Source organism: Haliotis cracherodii, unplaced genomic scaffold, assembly GCF_022045235.1.
Source record: "Haliotis cracherodii isolate W230 unplaced genomic scaffold, xgHalCrac1.p SCAF_3, whole genome shotgun sequence".
Classification (NCBI taxonomy): domain Eukaryota; kingdom Metazoa; phylum Mollusca; class Gastropoda; order Lepetellida; family Haliotidae; genus Haliotis; species Haliotis cracherodii.
The window spans coordinates 60248338-60267230 of NW_027266286.1; the positions used below are offsets into that span (position 1 = coordinate 60248338).

The 18893-nt window shown below is 43.3% G+C and overlaps 1 protein-coding gene across 1 annotated transcript in view; it reads right to left on the bottom strand.

Annotated features, from left to right (window-relative positions):
* LOC139475837 (uncharacterized) overlaps positions 1-18893 on the bottom strand; it is a 118769-nt gene that overhangs the window by 5191 nt on the left and 94685 nt on the right. The window contains exons 18-35 of the mRNA XM_071259036.1: positions 14404-14526; positions 13376-13851; positions 12852-12967; positions 12237-12355; positions 11723-11841; positions 10855-10996; positions 10248-10498; positions 9153-9210; positions 7384-7463; positions 7094-7163; positions 6101-6208; positions 5719-5828; positions 4685-4799; positions 4246-4383; positions 3647-3837; positions 2784-3011; positions 2294-2360; positions 815-976 (exon numbers count right to left, since the gene is read on the bottom strand). Of these exons, the coding sequence (XP_071115137.1) occupies positions 815-976; positions 2294-2360; positions 2784-3011; positions 3647-3837; positions 4246-4383; positions 4685-4799; positions 5719-5828; positions 6101-6208; positions 7094-7163; positions 7384-7463; positions 9153-9210; positions 10248-10498; positions 10855-10996; positions 11723-11841; positions 12237-12355; positions 12852-12967; positions 13376-13851; positions 14404-14526 (2673 nt within the window). The remainder of the gene's footprint in view (positions 1-814; positions 977-2293; positions 2361-2783; positions 3012-3646; positions 3838-4245; positions 4384-4684; positions 4800-5718; positions 5829-6100; positions 6209-7093; positions 7164-7383; positions 7464-9152; positions 9211-10247; positions 10499-10854; positions 10997-11722; positions 11842-12236; positions 12356-12851; positions 12968-13375; positions 13852-14403; positions 14527-18893) is intronic.

Below are 18893 nucleotides of genomic sequence, written 5' to 3' on the forward strand. Positions count from 1 at the left end.
TTAAAGCGGAGTTGAAGTTACATATGATTTGCAAATCCTGCAATCAACCAAAATCTGCAAGGCGGTTTACGAATCAGATGTCAAGTTTTGTTACGTGAAATTGATTGGACTATGCATAGACTTGTTAGTCCAGCCAAATGCAACTCCAGCCTGGTGAGTTAACTCCCTTGCCTCTGGAAGATGGTTTCACATGTTACATATTCCCAGAACATCCTGAGAATTGCTGTTGTGCTTGTAAGTATCCTACAGTAAGGTGTAGTGGTAGAGCGTCCACCCGGACAGCAGAAGGTCCAGGGATTTATTCCCGTTAAAGGATGGTACTTGTTGTTACCCTGTCTGGCGCTTGGCTTTAAGGGGCTTAAACAAGGTTTGGTTTGTTGTTTTACGCCGCACTCAGCAATATTCCAGCTTTATGATGGCGGTCTGTATATAATCGAGTCTGAACCAGACAATCCAGTGATTGATATCATGAACATCGATCCACGCAATTGAGCTCAATGACCTGCGTCGCCTCTTACGACAAGCATAATCCCTTGATACACCAAGCATGGGTTGCTGAAGACTTTAACAAGGACTGGTCGGCTCGGAGTCAGTATACTGTGTCTGAGTGGGGTATTTATGTTAAACTGTGGCATGGTATCTCAGTGGGCTAGCGCTATAAACTGGCATCGGTCGAGACTAGTACAAGCAGACAGACAGACAGACAGCTATACAAGTGCAGTAATCTTGGATGGGACGTTAAACCCCATTTCACCTCACCTGACCTCCATCCCAGAATGGGAAATAAATACATGAAGTGTCATCATCAGCTTACCTCTGCCAGCCTGTCATGGACGGACTCCCAGCGCCGGATCTTATCCATCAGTGTGACTGCCACCATCTGTGGGTTCCGCATACATGTGGCACAGATGGGCTGCTTTGTCTGCTCATCACATACTGGGCAGTTACTCACAGAGAAGTACTGGGAAATAGTGCCCTGACAACATAACAATAACACTCAATATAACTCTGGCTGACACCCGGAAGGGAAGATGACTGAGGGAATGAGCATGTCAGTTAAATGGGGGAGGAAACGGCAAAGATGTTAGACACAGTTCTTAGACACAAACCACTTTGGTGAAACCCATGACTACAGGTATGGTGTTGACGAACCTAGAAACATAATCGGGAATTTGAACCCACAATAACAGGTTCCTGTCACACCTAAGGGAAGCAACTCCGCAAAGCGAAATACAGAGACTTAGACACCCCACACAGGTGACCCCAAATAGGGCTGGGTTTGGTGTGAGAGTATATGTATGTAATTCATTTGAACATAAAGTTTGTCTGTTATCAAAAATGTCTTGGTGTTTTAACATTTCAACGGACCTACAAAATACAATTTCAGGGATGAATTACAGAAAAAATGAGACACTATGAAACTGAAACCTGCTTCAAGAGGGACTATGCTCCAGGGCGTTGTCTGTTTTCAGTCTAGATATCTTAGAGAGTGCGATGTGTGAAACTGAGACATTATCTCCATCTAATCTCAGATTACCATTAACGATTAGAGTGACATAAATCAGAAACTTTGAGTTAGACCACAGAAGTTTTGTTTGTTTGTTGTTTAACGCCGCACTCAGCAATATTCCAACTATATGACGGCGGTCTGTAAATAATCGAGACAACCCAGTGATTGATATCATGAGCATTGATCTACGTAATTGGGATACGATGACATGCATCAACCAAGTCAGCAAGCCTGACCACCAGATCCCATTAGTCACCTCTTACAAGAAACACAGTCGCCTGTTACGGCAAGCATGGGTTGTTGACAGACAGACAGGTTTATTTGCATTAAAGGCCACGTGACCTAAAGTACAATAATTTGAGTTACCACATGAAAATATACAGACTCAAATTAACAAAATTACTTATTAAGCAGAACCGTTCTTAAAAGATGTGTTAAAAACTTGGTAAATGGCAATAATACATTCATATCTGACACATAGGCTTTTAAGTGAATAATACTGCTTATTCGACAATTTAGGTAATAACAGTTTACACTTGTCTTCATAATGTTTACAGACATAAACAACTTGAATATCATCTTCAATTGCATTGCAATGTTCACACAGAACATTATCATCGGTTGGGTTGTTGAAGACCTATTCTAACTTGGATCTTCACAGGTAGGCCACAGAAGTGGTGTTTGAAGTACTGAAATCAAATTTACTATGAGCGCCCCCTTGCCCGAGCCCAGTCCCTCTACAAATGATTGAGTGAACAGAATGTGTTCCTATTCGTGTCTCACCTTCTTGGAGTCCCCGGACACAATGGCTTGCGGCACAACACGGATCACCTTCGGCATGCCCTGATACCTGCAGGAAGTGGGAACAGAAACTTTGATGCTACGCCTCATCACATGCTACTTGTATGACTACTGTTTATTACAACATCAGGAAGTCTTAACTATCAACCAATTACTACCGGTCATATACAAGCTCACTCACTGTTTTCGAGTTCTTTCCCAAAACAGTCATCTATGAATACATGCTGCTTGTTATGTTTGATCAGCGTTTAGCAGTTGGAAAAACACAAAGAAGTGAATCTTTATGGATAACCTTTGTCTCAGGGCTATTTCTTGTCCCTTTATGACCTTGTCCCTAGCATGTTGATGTTGGGAATATTTTTTGGTTTACGAACAGAGGAATTATGTGTTATATAGACAAATATGCAACCCTGCTCATTTATCTTCTACTTTATCAATATCAAAGGCCTCCAAAACACAATGGCGTACTGACCAGGCAAAGACATCGACCCCAATGAGAGAGAAGAGTCTGTGCAATGGTGGCAGGATTGCCTTGGTGATGTAGTAGGTGCCGTTGATGCGCAGTGTGGGGTCACGCAGGACCTCGCTGGGATGTCGGACCAGTTGGATTAGTGGCAGTCCAGGGCTTCCATACACAATCACGTAGGGTATCCTCTCGCCAACACGAGGCTCCGCACGGCGGTCTTGTCGCATCAGCTTTCTGCAATCAGACATGGGTTTTCACTTGATGTCAAAGCATGAGTCATTGAAAGCCGTTCCGTGTTGAAATGAATTATGAAACGCCTCTAAATATTGGTGAACTAGGTGAAGTAATACAAGCCATATTTGTTCAATGTCTTCTGTCATCACAGAAATTGTGGATAAATACGTAAATGTACGTTTCTTTCTATGTCCTATGAAAACATGATTTTTCATTCCTGACGGCTCAAAGTTTATTATAGTTAAAGTGTTGGGGGTTATGACAGTCTAAGCACAAAGATTACTTAAGCTAAACTGCTTTCTGAAAGTAGGCCAGTGTTCGAAATAAGCAGCTGCTCGAAGGCACGTGGCAGGTAGATCTTGTGTTGGGCCTGTAGTTTCACATTTGTATGGATGCTTATGTCCTACTGTAAAATAATGTGTCGATTTATTTCTCACAAAAAGCTGCAGTTTTTTTTTAATTGACGTCCCGAAGAGTGAAGTCAGGGCCTGCAGCTTCTTAAGTCCTGATGGCAGCCTGGTAATTTATCTTATTTCAAACACCTAAGTAGGCTCAGAAATCCTTCAAGTGAAGATGATATACTGGAACTAATGTAGCTATTTACAAAGGGTACACAACATGCGCCTTGCACTCACTTGGCAATCTCCAGTCCCGGTACACACGCAGATGGTTTGTATCCCATCATGCCTCGGAACTCCTTGGCGAAGATGCAGTCCTGGATGCTGACCTTGCCCTCCATGAGTTTCTGACACTGGCGCTGGACGAAGGCCTTGACCTGTGACACATCTCGGGTTGTGAACAGCAGCTTGATACAGCGTTCCAGGATCTGGACGGAAACAATTGTATATTCTGAACCATTTCACCTTTGTACTTCTTACTACAGAACCATTCTACTACTTGACAATAGATATTTCAGAGCAGGTTCAAAAGGAAAAGCTAGCTGTAGGCACATGTTTGTAGAGGCTGTTTTGAGTAGTGCACTTGAAATGCTAATTACAACATATTTTGCTATATCTGACTGACAAAAATGCGAGGGGTCATTGAATGAGTAGTAAGTAATTTATTTCAGCAAGTGAATCGTCTTGTATAGATACAGAAAAAAAGTATTGTCCCATGAAAACTAATGATGCACCGGTGCTCCGATGTATCGTTTCAGCCCTACTGACATGAATAATAACGTGGACACTCCTTGGAGTGTAGACTTGGTGTGTCCCCCGGGCTCTGTCGTGCCTACCTTGCCAACCGCGGCACAGTTGTCTCGTCTGACCGTTTCAATTCCCTTGGCATCATAGACTGGTTCCTTCTGGTCTACTGTCTCGTAGCTGAAGCCCACGTACCTCTTCTTGGTCTGCAGGACGCATGGCATGTACACCTGGTGGAATGGAGTTAAAGAATGGTCTTATACACCCTCATCACCAATACAACAGCTGTACACCTGGCGGGATGGAGGGGGAGTGAGTTAAAGAATGGTCTCATTCACCCTCATCACCAATACAACTCGATGCAGGATGCAACACGAATTGTGAGTGAGTGACGGCAGAAGAAACAACTTTTCCACGTCCACATTCCCAATCTGAGCTTCATAACACTGTTCTGGCTGACAAGAATGATAGCTTCACTCTTAAAACCAATACAAAAACTCATATCACACAAAATAAGGATTGTAGATATACCTTTTCAAACTTGAGTTTGATTGGCTTGGGGAACATGGCTGTGACAGCGTCTGCAATTTCCTGGCCGATTTTAAATGCCTCGTCTTTACTTCGCCCCTCCAGATGGATAAACATGCTGGAAAACCAAGGCAATAACTTTTAATAGGTCATGCTTTCAGCTGATCTACATGTTTCCAAAACGATTTTCCAAGGTTATAGCCATTTTTATGTTTACTGCATTAACATCGCTGTTGGTAGATACCAAGAATGGCATAAGATATTGATGTGGGAACAGCACAAAGTCTCTTTCATTTGTTTGTTTGTTTGTTTGTGTTAATGCTGCACTCATCATTCTTTCAGCTATATGACGGTCTGTAATTAATAGAGTCTGGACCAGACAATCCAGTGATCACTACAGAGTTAATCGACACCGTCGGGATGTGATGACTCACAATGATTTGGTTGGTTTGTTGTTTAACGCCCCACTCAGCAATATTCCAGCTATATGACGGTGGTCTGTAAATAATCGAGTCTGAACCAGACAGTCCAGTGATTGATATCATGAGCATCGATCCATGCAATTGGGATCGATGACATGCATCAACCAAGTCCGCGAGCCTGACCAGCCGTTTCCTTTAGTCGCTCACCTCTTACAACAAACATAGTCGCCTTTTACAGCAAGAATGGGTTGCTGACGACCTTGATCTTCACGGGTTGACAATCAACGAAGCAAGACTGATCACCCAATCCATTTAGTCGCCTCTTACAACCTGCATAGGTTGCTGCTGACCTATCCTAACCGGTAATCCCCAGGGGGAGGTCACTTCAACAAGAGTGAGAAAATGACAGCTATCATGCCATGTAAATCAGTTGTTAATAGCATGAGCAACAAATTCACGCAATAACACACAACACAACCACCCAATCCTCACTATGATAATGTGATACAAGCATGAGGTGCTTGAGACAAACATGTCCCCTATCCACATGGGGATTCACATGTGCCAACACATCAGCCACTGCAGTGAAATGAGGAGGCTTCTGGGTGTACGTACCTGTCTGTGTCACCATAGACCACCTTTGCCCTCCACTGGGGCGTGTCCTCCACGAGTCGGATGGATCGCTCCAGGGTCTCCCGTGCCTTCCGCACAATACTGTCCGCGACCTGGGGGAGGACGGAGAAACAGATATCGTTATTCATGTTTATCAAATACGTTTTCATTATATTACCAGGTAGAGGTACATTTTGAAACATTAATTATTTTACTTATCAGTTTATAGAAATATAACCAACCACTTTCTTTTATCTCTCAATCGTTAGTACATAAAAGTATGAAAATTAGGAACAAGAGAATACTTTGAATTATCAAAATATGACTATTTTTCACACCATGCAACATTAGCCTGCAAAATGTGTTGTCAAGGCGATGCACCCACCTCTATACACGGCATCCTCCCGGAGAAGCTGGCTCCAGTGTAGCCATATGTCACGTTGGCAATCAGCTTCAGGCCCAGTTGGCGGGCATTCAACAGGCGGGACAGAGTCTGAAAGCACAAACCTCCTGCTTAATGTCTGTTTTTTTGTTTGTTTGTTTGTTGATTAACACCGCACTCAACAATATTCCAACTATATGACGACGGTCTGTAAATTATCGAGTCCAGACAATACAGTGATTGATATCATGAGCATTGACCCACCACACTATTGGGATCTATGACATGTATCAACCAAGTCAACAAGCCTGACCACCTGATCCCGTTAGTCACCTCTTACAACAAGCATATTCGCCTTTTACGGCAAGCATGGGTTGCTGAAGACCTATTCTACCCCTGTTCTTCACGGTCTGCATAATCTCTGAAATGACTTGATCAGTTAAAAACATTCAAGAGCACTGCCGGTCTTTGGGGACATTCTGCCTCTACTGCTGCCTGGAACAGCTTTCAACAACATCAACATACAGGGTAGTGAGTGAGAGGACAATGTACAATGCCACAATCAGCAATATTCCACCTTTTATATGGCAGCCTGCAAATAATCTGCACCAGTATCATCGTGACTAAAAGCAAGAGAGGATCGCTCCACTGTAATTAGTATTTTCATCACTGATTTATACCCCAAATTGTAACTCGTTTGTTTGTGTGTTGTTCAATGTCACACTCAGCAATGTTCCAGCTATAGGACAGTGGTAAAAAAATAATCGTGTCTGGACCACACAAATCAGAGTTCAATACTGTGATCCATGCCATCGAGGTATGACAACATGCCATCAACAAAATCACCCGACCATCCGATCCAATCGATAGCCTCTAATGACCAGCATAGATTACTCGAAACATTTTCTGACCCAACATCCCCCAAATGTATTTCGAAGCAGATCATGTTACTGACTAAGTTTTCTCCCAAATGGGGTGTGGCAGACTGCAGTTTACCTTGTCATGTTTATAGCCCTTCATTGCCTTCTTCACCATTAGACGGGTCTTGAGAATCTCACCCACCATTCTGTAACATACAATATTGATACATACAGCATGTTTTCTTATTACAAACAATATTCTTCAAACATTCTAACTGATAATAATCTATTTAAAACCTCACCAAACAATCTGTTTTTTGTATAATGTTTATTACAATGATTCCATTACCACAGTGTCAACCAGTCAACTGTTAATGGACGGCCAACAGTGTGAGTCGGCAGGAACCACTACAGGTAATGTCTCACCTGGGCAGGACTCCCTGTCTGACGTGATCCTTCAGGAACACAACACCATTAGGGGATATTGTCACGTCCTTCTCCAGTTTCTGAAAATAACAATCAGGGTGGCATGGACAGAGATGTCACAAAGTTAACAATGGCAACTTTTATATTACTGGTTCTGGAAAGCATTATGCCAGATGACACCCTTGCAGCAGTTTTGACTCAGTGAGTGAATGACAGGCTACAGTCAGATGTATTCCATCAGTATCATGATGGCCTGTAAATAAATAAGTCTGGGAAGGGAAACCAGTACAATACTGTATTTATGTCAGGTCGCTGTGACATCGGACAGTCAGGTCGCAGTGACATACAGACAGTCAGGTCGCTGTGACATCGGACAGCCAGGTCGCAGTGACATCAGACAGTCAGGTCGCTGTGACATACAGACAGTCAGGTTGCGGTGACATACAGACACCCAGGTCACAGTGACATACAGGCAGTCAGGTCGCAGTGACACACAGACACACATGGTAACCATCCCATACCCATCACTGTCTGTATTTATAGCAAGAATGAAGTACTTGGAGTTTATTCTGGGATCCACAGAAAACAAACCAAGGCATAGAAGAGCAAAATAAGAACACAGCATTTTCACTATCCCTCGCCATGGGGCACATTAGAACTTTGTTTGTTTACATAGTAGAGAATAGAAACTATAAAAAAAGAGTCAAATAATGGCTTAAGAAGGGTCGCTTTATGTCATCAGAAAATATGATTAAATAGGAAATTGATACAGTGGTCCCTCGCTACAACGCTACCAATGGGGTCCAAATAATTGGTGGGCGTTATAGACGATGAGCCGTTTAACCGAGGCGGAGGCGGGGGAGCGCGCTCGGCCAATCTCACAATCTTCGCCTTGTCTCGCACGTTGCAATGTTGTTTACGGTTCATAGTGTAAAAAATATATCCATTATGTTTTCGCCATTTGTTATTATTTACAAGCCTTAACTGTCACATTCAATGTTAAAATGAGAAATATTTAACGGTTTCTGAGTTATGCTCTGGAAACGATTTCGGGATGCACACACAAACGCACGGACAGAACCCATTTCAATATCCCCCGCCAACTTCGTCAGGGCGGGGGATAAAAAGAGGCCTTAAGAAGACATAGGCACTAATTCATGTCATCAGAAAAATGATTAAATGGGAAATTAATATACACAAAAGGACCCTTCTCTGGGAAAAATTATTTATAGCACCATTTCTCGAACTCATTCTTGATAAGTATCTCTTAGATAAGCAAATTTCAGTAGTTTCTCAGAAAACTTGTCCCCATTGCAGACACTGTGCACGTTGTTATATAAAATGGATCAAGGGCTGTAACTGTGTATCATCACAATCTAAAAAACATGTAGCAAGGAAGGTAACTCTGGAAAAGATTTTTTTACGGGACCAATTTTCGAACTCAGTCTTCACAAGTATTTCTTACATAAGCATGCAAACTGTGATTCATGTAACACCAGTAGTTTCTGTGAACATTTGTCCCCATTTCACCCAGTATTCACTAAGTTGAAAAGCACGGAGCAAGGGCCATAACGAGTAATATCAGTGTGTAGAATTTAATTTCTCTTATTTAAATGGTTTTTGAGAAAATTTGTCCCCTTTGAAAAGTGGACAGGTGGACAGACGGAAAAACAGAAGGAAAGACGAAAAGAAGGAAGGATGAACTCCATTCCTATTCCCCACTCCACTTGGTGGCGGGGGATAATAAAGTTTCTTTGTTGTTCCCTCACCTTCAGCTGTGCTGGTGGTATTTTCAATGATGAACATCCAAATTCGAAAGGGCCCTCACTGAAAGAGAATTTTGAACATGAAAATCAAAACAACACGAAAGAGATGGTCATCAGTCCACAATTCCACAAAACTGTTACAGACCGTTCCAGTTTACTTTAATAATCCTCCTTTGCAAGCGGCAAATCTCACAGACACAACCCTGCGATGTGAATTACAGCACCTCAACAACTGTACCACTGGCATCACAGACGAGTAACCTGGTGTTCAGTGTCTCCACTTACCATAATCCACGTAATAAGTGCCCAGGGAGCTCTCAAAATTAGAAACAGGGGGCTCTTATTAGAATATTATGTTGGTGAAAAAAACAGAGTTGAAAGATAAATTTCGTGGTTTATAGTGACAGCCTGAAATGTTTATGTACGACAGATATATTTTTGTCAGAATTTAATTGCTCATAATTAAGGGTGCAGTAAACATGAGTGTGTATTATACGTCAATAAATAAGTCTTGAGTACATTGATCAATCGGAAGGGGTGCTAATTGGAATTGTTCACTAGCCAATATATCAGCAAATATCGCCGTGGGCACTTATTAGAGCGGGACGCTTATTACGTTGAATACGGTACTTGGCTTTAGCAAGAGTCTGGACCCTGCCGAGGCACAACCAACAGACACAACACAGTGAATTATAACACCAAAGACAACTTTGCCACCAGCACCCCAGCACAATTTGGTTTGGTTTGTTGCTAAAAGATGCACTCAGCAATATTGATGTCATGAGCATTGATCCATGCAATTGGGATACGATGACATGCATGAACCAAGTCAGTGATCCTGACCACCCGATCTTGTTAGTCGCCTCTTACGACAAGCATAGTTGCCTCTTACAGCAAGCATGGGTTGATGAAGACCTATTCTACCCCGGATCTTCACGGGGCTCATCTCAGCATGAAGCTGACCTGGTCTCCATTCCACAAAGATATCTTAGTGGTAAAATAATTGTCGTAATTCCCTTACTTCATCATAGACCCAAACAAAAAGTAGTGCTAAGATCGTTTATGGAACGGGCCCGAGTGTGGAGTGTCTGAACTTACTGGGCCTTGGCGAGCCTCTGGACCCTGCCGAGGCAGGTGGAGAAGCAGTAGTTGTAGGCGATCATGATGGAGGGGTAGAGGGACTGGAAGTCCAGCACCACCACTGGGTTGGGGTAAAATCGAGACTCCGGCTCCAGAGTGAGGGGGATGCACTCTGGGGCTTTCTGACGTGCCCGCTGCTCCACGCTGGGGGATGCTGGGAGGAAGTTCATGGGCTTGGCCAGCCTCAGCATCATTGACTCCACACGATACTGGAACACAAGCAACACAGGTCAAGACAGTCACAGACTCCTGGTTTCAATGGAAAAAGAAATATAGAGCCAAAACAAAAAACAGGTGTTGACTCTAGCACACACAGGAAAGAAGTGATGTTTTTCCCGCCTTTTTGGACAGAAGAGCTGAAGAGCTACATGTGCTGTTAAGGGAACAACTAGTTGCGTGTATTTGACAGTGAAGAGGACTTCTGTTGAAAATCTGAAGATTTAGTTACAGTGTGTCTGCAGCCAAAATACAGGATTTATGGCTATGATGTAATAGAAGTAGGGGATTCGCAGGAATTATACTCTTTGAACTATGAACAAACCATGAACTTGTGACATCCACTCACCTGCGAACCCCTGGAGAGAACGTGGTAGAACTCAATGCCAAACACACGGGCAAACTCGCTTGTCTTGCCAACCAGGTCCAGTTGGTCCATTATCTGTAGAACGCCCTTGACCTTTGTCACATAGTGTTCCACCACACGCCACCTGGTGGCAAACAGTCATCATTACAACAGAAGGTCAATGTTCTTGATGATACTATTACTTCTCCCTCCCTAACTAAACAAGTATTTCTAAGATAGCATGCAAACTTTCGTTCATATATCTTCAGCAGTTTCTGAGAAATTTCGTCCCCATTTCACACAATATTTACCAAGTTGAAAAGCATGGAGCAAGGGCCATAACTCTGTAATTTGAGATCGTTACCAGTAACATCAGTGTGTAAAATTTCATTTTTCTAACTTGAATAAATTTAGAGAAAATTTGTTTATACTGAGAAGCAGAGAGATGAATGGTTGAATGGAAGGATGGATGGACAGATGGACAACTCCATTCCTATGTCCCCTGCCCCACTTCGTGGCGGGGGATAAAAACACCAATGAATGATTGAAAATTGACTACAAAGCAGTCAACAATATTCAAGTGTGCGAATGACTGAAAATTGTTCTGCACAGTATTCAACAATATTTCCGCAGGCCTGTGCATAATCAAGTCTGGACCAGTATTTGAGGCAGGAGCACAATGCACAATCAGCCATCGCACATGGTGACCACTCAATCCTCAATATAATTTCAGTCATTATAATCTATTCTGAATCCCAATAGGAGTAGATAAACTAAAGCATAAAGATATAGAGCACATGACTCGTAATCGTTGTGGCACCTTGACACTAGGACGATCACCAAGTGGTGTAACATCTCCCGAGCCACTTACCGGTAGTGGTGGGCCCGGTGGTTGAACCACAGGCTGAGTGTGCGGGTGGTGTATAGGGGCACACGTCGATGCAAGATGTGGAATGCAGTGTTCTCAAAACTGTAGATGTTCAAGGTCACCTGAAAAACATTAAAATGTGACAGTGCAGCAGAAACATGAGAAATATTTGCCATTTTCTACAAACAAATGCACCATAAGTTAAAAAAGGAATAATAATTTGAGTTTTTCTGAAACAATGTTCCAGCGTTTCCAACATTTCATTTGCCTAAAGAGATCTTAGATTTAAGAAAATGACACATCAACCATACAGGAAAATATTGTGAAAAAAAACTGGTCTTACTTCAAACTGACAAAGAGGCTTCTTGTCTCCATATAATGTTCAAAATTGCAAGTATGGAAACCAAATTTTTTCTAATTGTTTTTAATCAGGAGAGACAATAATTGATTGGATGAAAGAGTGCTACTACTACAATGACCCAATCATCTTGGAGCCACCTAGGTCAATGTTGCTCACCTCGTGTCGAAGCAGACGCCACAGATTGAGGACAATCCGTCCAGTGATGTTGATCTCCGAAGTGTAGTCTGAGCCCCAATCATTCCCGCCTGCCTTGGCACGGTTCCCTTCCTTAGAGTCTATACAGAAAACACTTCCTCAATACACCTGGCTATGTGCAAATACATAATAAAACAAGGGTTTATACTTTGGAACTGAAAGTCAACCAAACGAAACTGCAAGTAAGTGAGTGAGTATGGGTTTACGCCACTTATGGATTCACTTATTCCAGCAATATCACAGCGGGGACACCAGAAATGGGCTTCACACATTGTACCCGTATCGGGAATCGAACCCGGGTTTTCGGCGTAACGAGTGAACGCTTTAACCACAAGGCTACTCGACCACGCCAAAACTGCAAGGAAAAAAAACCTCAGCGCTACGACTGTCATAAGTCAATGTTAAGGTATGGGAGTTACCATCACCTTAGTGCTAAGAACGCTTTGTACAACAGCACCCAGGACTGGCATCCACAACAAAGGATCCAATGTCATATGTTCCCAAAGTCAAAATGAATGACAACATTACATGTCAGATAGTCAGTTATAAACACATATATCCCCTTGTGATAAATACCTGGTGTGCGGGATATCCTTGTGCAGAGGTCAGTGCCGAGATGCGTTGCCCGCTGCAGGACGAAGCCCCAGGACAACATCTGTATCTCGTAGCCCACCACAATGTCAGGGTCATATCTACATAGAGACAACACCAGCTGCTGAAACTAGTCCTCCAATATCACCAGTTCAGTTTACAGTTTACTGAAGTGATTTTGCAACACTGATCATTGGTTGGGAAAAGCAAACGATCATGAATGAGAATACGAAGAAAAATTGCTTCCTTTTTCTGTATCCATAACGTCTTTAACTTAACAATAATAAACAAATATGAGTTCTTAGTGGATCTTAGATTTCATGATCAATTGCTTGGTTGGTAAAAGAACCTAATCGATCATCGATGAAATCAATTAACTGGAAGTAAGTTTTAGAAAGACTCCAGCTTCACATTTGTTGCTGAAGAAGCACTTGTTACACAGGATCATGTCAAAATTTAACATAAAAATTTAAAGTGTTATAAACAAATACATCAGTTCTGACACTCACTTGTGAATTAGTTTCACAAAGCTCTCCACAAGTTCTGTTTCATTTGTGACATATTCGGTGTTGATGTCTTCTACTCCAGACTTCTTCAAAATGGAAGCCGTCTGCCTCCGAGTTCTAGCCAGTGATGCATCAGCTTCATCACTGGACCTTGAAATTCCCAGTTTGGGCTCAGGTCTGGCCCTTGATGTTGAAGGCTTGGGAGAGACAGGCCGCTGTTCGGGTCGAGCCCTTGATGTTGATGGCTGGGGAGAGACAGGTCGCGGTTTGGGTCGAGGCGAGTTAGGCATATGAGCAGCTCGGGCAGATGCAACATCTACAACGATAGCCCCTGTGATGTGGCGTTCTCCTTTAGCAGGAGGAACATCATTGAAGATGGAGTAGAAGATGGCCTGCATAGTATCAACTTCCGGGTCAGGGCGAAGGTCGCCACGGGTCTCTACGTGAACTTCCATACTCATGACAGTCAAGTACTGATGCTAGAATCAAACAAAATCCATTTTAAACTCAGACACAATGTAAAGATCCGTCAAAGCCGAGCAGTCTTAGCCTTTATAAAAAAAATTAATAATAAACAGCTAGGTAACAATGTAAAGGCTAGTCACATCTAGCAATCTTAGTCTTAGTTCGATGATGATGATGATGATGATGATGATGATGACGACAACGATGACGATTATGATAATAATACACTTAGGTCAAATCAATCCACTGATGCATGCTTGTAGGTTACATCATTAACCTTATCTAAGTCTATATAAAGTTCCATGGTTCCATGGTTTTCAGAACAGGTATTTTCTTTTGCAAATAACGTTTGTTTCTAATCCAATTAAAATAAAAAACAATATTTTGTAAGTGTATGACAAAAAGGTTCAATCGTTAAGGATTACACAAAAACGTATCACCATGTATGAATTCTACAAGGAATCAGAATATGCCAAATATTCCTGCTCCTGAATTGTGAGTTGAAATGAAATATTCTTCCAGAAGCTGAAAGAAATGCATTAACCTGTAACTTGCTGATACCTCACCTCATGTAAAGCTTTAGCGTCCTGGTAGTTTTGTTGTGTAAGTTTAAATCCATAGGCATTCTTGGGAGTGGGGCCATCTATTTGGGACGTGCTACGCTTGGGTGTTGGAGTGGCCAACTGGCTCTGCAAGGAAACACAGAGTTGTCTCACCATTATAATTCCTACTTTTGTCTTGCTAAATTACGTTCCACATAATATTAGATTTCCTGTTGAAAGAATATATATAAACTACACACATTTAGACACAATATAATTTTCATAATGCTCCTTATGTCTGCCAAAGAAAAGGATGCAGTAAGACGAGTATTCAAAGAGTGTAGTTAACATATACTTGTTTAACAATCTGAGAAAGATTTGTCTTCATCAAATAGTCATAAAATGTTAGAAATGTTAATTAATACTAATTAACAGCTTAGTTGACAGTTAGCAAATTATATCATGCATAATTGAAAGTTAAAATAAAACTAAATATTATTACATAAAAGAAAAAAAGTTTAAATCAGTTTTCAAGCTCGCATGTGGAATATTGATTATCTGGTGATGATGGTCTGTGAGACACAGGACTGGAGCAGGGTGCCATTGTATAAACAGAGAATCTCACACAAATGCCTTTTGATACCAATTATATCAACACAAGTTCATAAAAGTGGAAAGACTCCGAGGCTTGATATATTTGATATCAAAAGACACGAGGGTGAGATTTTATTTATCATCCAACATCATTCTTCCAACTTCTTCAGTTTTTAGACTGTAATAAGCAGTGTCTAAGTGTAAAAAGTACTGCTAACAGCTTCAGTAGCGACCCTTGAAGATTCCGGGGTAGAATAGAATAGGTCTTCAGCAATCCATGCTTGCCATAAAAGGTGACTATGCTTGTCGTAAGCGGCGACTAACGGGATCGGGTGTTCAGACTCGCTGACTTGGTTGATGCATGTCATCGATCCATATTGCATCAATCCTGACTAGTACAAGAGAGCGCACGCACGCACACACGCGTGCGTCGCTATATAAGTGCAATTATCTTGGACGCGACGTTAAACCCACTTTCACCTCACCTTGGGGACAGCCTCACCCCCAGTCAGGTTTGGGTAGTGCTATCCATATGAATTCATTATTTGTTGCATCGCTGACTACAATCATGCATGTGACAACTGGGACTCAAAACCGAAATTATAGTCCGAGTTAGTGGACATTCTAAAGCGAGATCTTCCATGGGTTGACAATGTACCTCAGATCAGAGAACCTTCCATTGATCAGTCTTACATATCTCAGGTTTATTCAGCAACACCTACTGAAAGACTATTGTAAACATGCTCTTTTGATAATTCTACATCAATATGTCTACTGCTTCTAGACTGAAGTACAACCAGGGCAAATATTATGGGAAGTGGGTGAAGAGAATAAGAGAACAAAGAGGAAGAGGCCTAATTCTCAGATGATTAATACAACCAATGGAACCAGTACAGATAAATAAATACCTGAAGGCCACATTAGAGACAATAAATCCTTCAAACATAAATATAGGAAATGAGAAGGGTCAGAGGTCATTGAGGATGCATCACCACATACGTGGAGGTGCAGTATGTGCTCCTCCAACACTGCAGTAGGTGCAGAAAGAACAAGCAGCAGGTGCCCCTTCCAACACTGCAGTAGGTGCAGAAGGAACAAGCAGAAGGTGCCCCTTCCAACACTGCAGTAAGTGCAGAAAGAACGAGCAGAAGGTGCCCATTCCAACACTGCAGTAGGTGCAGAAAGAACAAGCAGAAGGTGCCCCTTCAAACACTGCAGTAGGTGCAGAAAGAACAAGCAGCAGGTGCTCCTCCAACACTGCAGTAGGTACAGAAAGAACAAACAGAAGGTGCTCCTCCAACACTGCAGTAGGTGCAGAAAGAACAATCAGCAGGTGAACCTTCCAATACTGCAGTAGGTGCAGAAAGGACAAGCAGAAGGTGCTCCTCCAACACTGCAGTAGGTGCAGAAAGAACAAGCAGAAGGTACCCCTTCCAACACTGCAGCAGGTGCAGAAGGAACAAGCAGAAGGTGCCCCTTCCAACACTGCAGTAGGTGCAGAAAGGACAAGCAGCAGGTGAACCTTCCAACACTGCAGTAGGTGCAGAAAGAACAAGCAGAAGGTGCTGCTCCAACACTGCAGTAGGTGCAGAAAGAACAAGCAGCAGGTACCACTTCCAATACTGCAGTAGGTGCAGAAAGAACAATCAGCAGGTACCCCTTCCAACACTGCAGTAGGTGCAGAAAGAACTAGCACAAGGTGCCTGTTCCAACACTGCAGTAGGTGCAGAAAGAACAAGCAGAAGGTGCTCCTCCAACACTGCAGTAGGTGCAGAAAGAACAAGCAGAAGGTGCTCCTTCCAACACTGCAGTAGGTGCAGAAAGAACAAGCAGCAGGTGCCCCTTCAGGTCAATGGGAAGGAGGAGAAATGAATCAAAGGATGCAAGTAAGTGAATTTTGTTTTACACCACACTCAATATTCTGGCCATATCACAGTGGCCTGTAAATAACTGAGTCAGTCCATGCAAACCAGTGCCTGACAGTGCAAGCAATGAAGCTCGTCTTTGGGACTGCTGACATATAATCATGCAGGTCCCACATTGTAATTTCCTAATCCTCATTAGTCAGCTCTGATGACAAGCATGGTAGACTAGAGACCTTTTTTTGAAAATGTAGGCACCAAATTGCCAAATGCCATTGCAACCTCAATTAACCTTAAGTCTGTAGAATACATTATTGATTCATTTGTCTGGATTTCACAAGATCAAACAGTTATGTGAAAAATGTTCAAACAAACCATAATTGATCATTAGTTGATCATCAATCATTTGATTCCCATCAATGAGAGATTCCCACCCAAATATAGTTCAAAACGTCACCACCACAGTTACAATACAGGCCATGTGCTGATCGTGTCTCAGTGCTTGGCACTGGTAGCTGCTATGTATAAATGTACTACACAGAGCTGAGATTAACATTCAGATTGAAATATGACACATGAATGCATTATTGAAGGAAATTCTTCACGCCTGGTACCTATCCTTAATGTGACGTCGCACTAACATCTTGCTAACATTTTAGAAAGTACTGTAAAACCCCATTAATCTGTCTGATGCGTAGTGGACTACTGTCTCCAAGAACTAGTGGATAGAGCGTCTGCCCAGAGACTGCCTCCATGGTCTAGTGGATAGAGCGTCTGTCCAGAGACTGCCTCCATGGTCTAGTTGATAGAGCGTCTGTCCAGAGACTGCCCCCATGGTCTAGTGGATACAGCGTCTGTCCAGAGACTGCCTCCATGGTCTAGTGGATAGAGCGTCTGTCCAGAGTTTGCCCCCATGGTCTAGTGGACAGAGCATCTGCCCAGAGACTGCCTCCATGGTCTAGTGGATAGAGCGTCTGTACAGAGACTACCCCCATGGTCTAGTGGATAGAGCATCTGTCCAGAGACTGCCCCCATGGTCTAGTGGACAGAGCATCTGCCCAGAGACTGCCTCCATGGTCTAGTGGATAGAGCATCTGTCCAGAGACTGCCCCCATGGTCTAGTGGATAGAGCGTCTGTCCAGAGACTGCCCCCATGGTCTAGTGGATAGAGCATCTGCCCAGAGACTGCCTCCATGGTCTAGTGGATAGAGTGTCTGTCCAGACTGCCCCCATGGTCTAGTGGACAGAGCTTCTGCCCAGGGACTGCCTCCATGGTCTAGTGGATAGAGTGTCTGTCCAGAGACTGCCTCCATGGTCTAGTGGATAGAGCTTCTGCCCAGGGACTGCCCCCATGGTCTAGTGGATAGAGCATCTGCCCAGAGACTGCCCCCATGGTCTAGTGGACAGAGCATCTGCCCAGAGACTGCCTCCATGGTCTAGTGGATAAAGCATCTGTCCAGAGACTGCCCCCATGGTCTAGTGGATAGAGCATCTGCCCAGGGACTGCCTCCATGGTCTAGTGGATAGAGTGTCTGTCCAGACTGCCCCCATGGTCTAGTGGACAGAGCTTCTGCCCAGGGACTGCCTCCATGGTCTAGTGGATAGAGTGTCTGTCCAGAGACTGCCTCCATGGTCTAGTGGATAGAGCTTCTGCCCAGGGACTGCCCCCATGGTCTAGTGGATAGAGCATCTGCCCAGGGACTGCCTCCATGGTCTAGTGGATAGAGCGTCTGTCCAGAGACTGCCTCCATGGTCTAGTGGACAGAGCATCTGCCCAGGGACTGCCCCCATGGTCTAGTGGATAGAGCATCTGCCCAGCGACTGCCCCCATGGTCTAGTGGACAGAGCTTCTGCCCAGGGACTGCCCCCATGGTCTAGTGGATAGAGTGTCTGTCCAGAGACTGCCTCCATGGTCTAGTGGATAGAGCTTCTGCCCAGGGACTGCCCCCATGGTCTAGTGGATAGAGCATCTGCCCAGGGACTGCCTCCATGGTCTAGTGGATAGAGCGTCTGTCCAGAGACTGCCTCCATGGTCTAGTGGACAGAGCATCTGCCCAG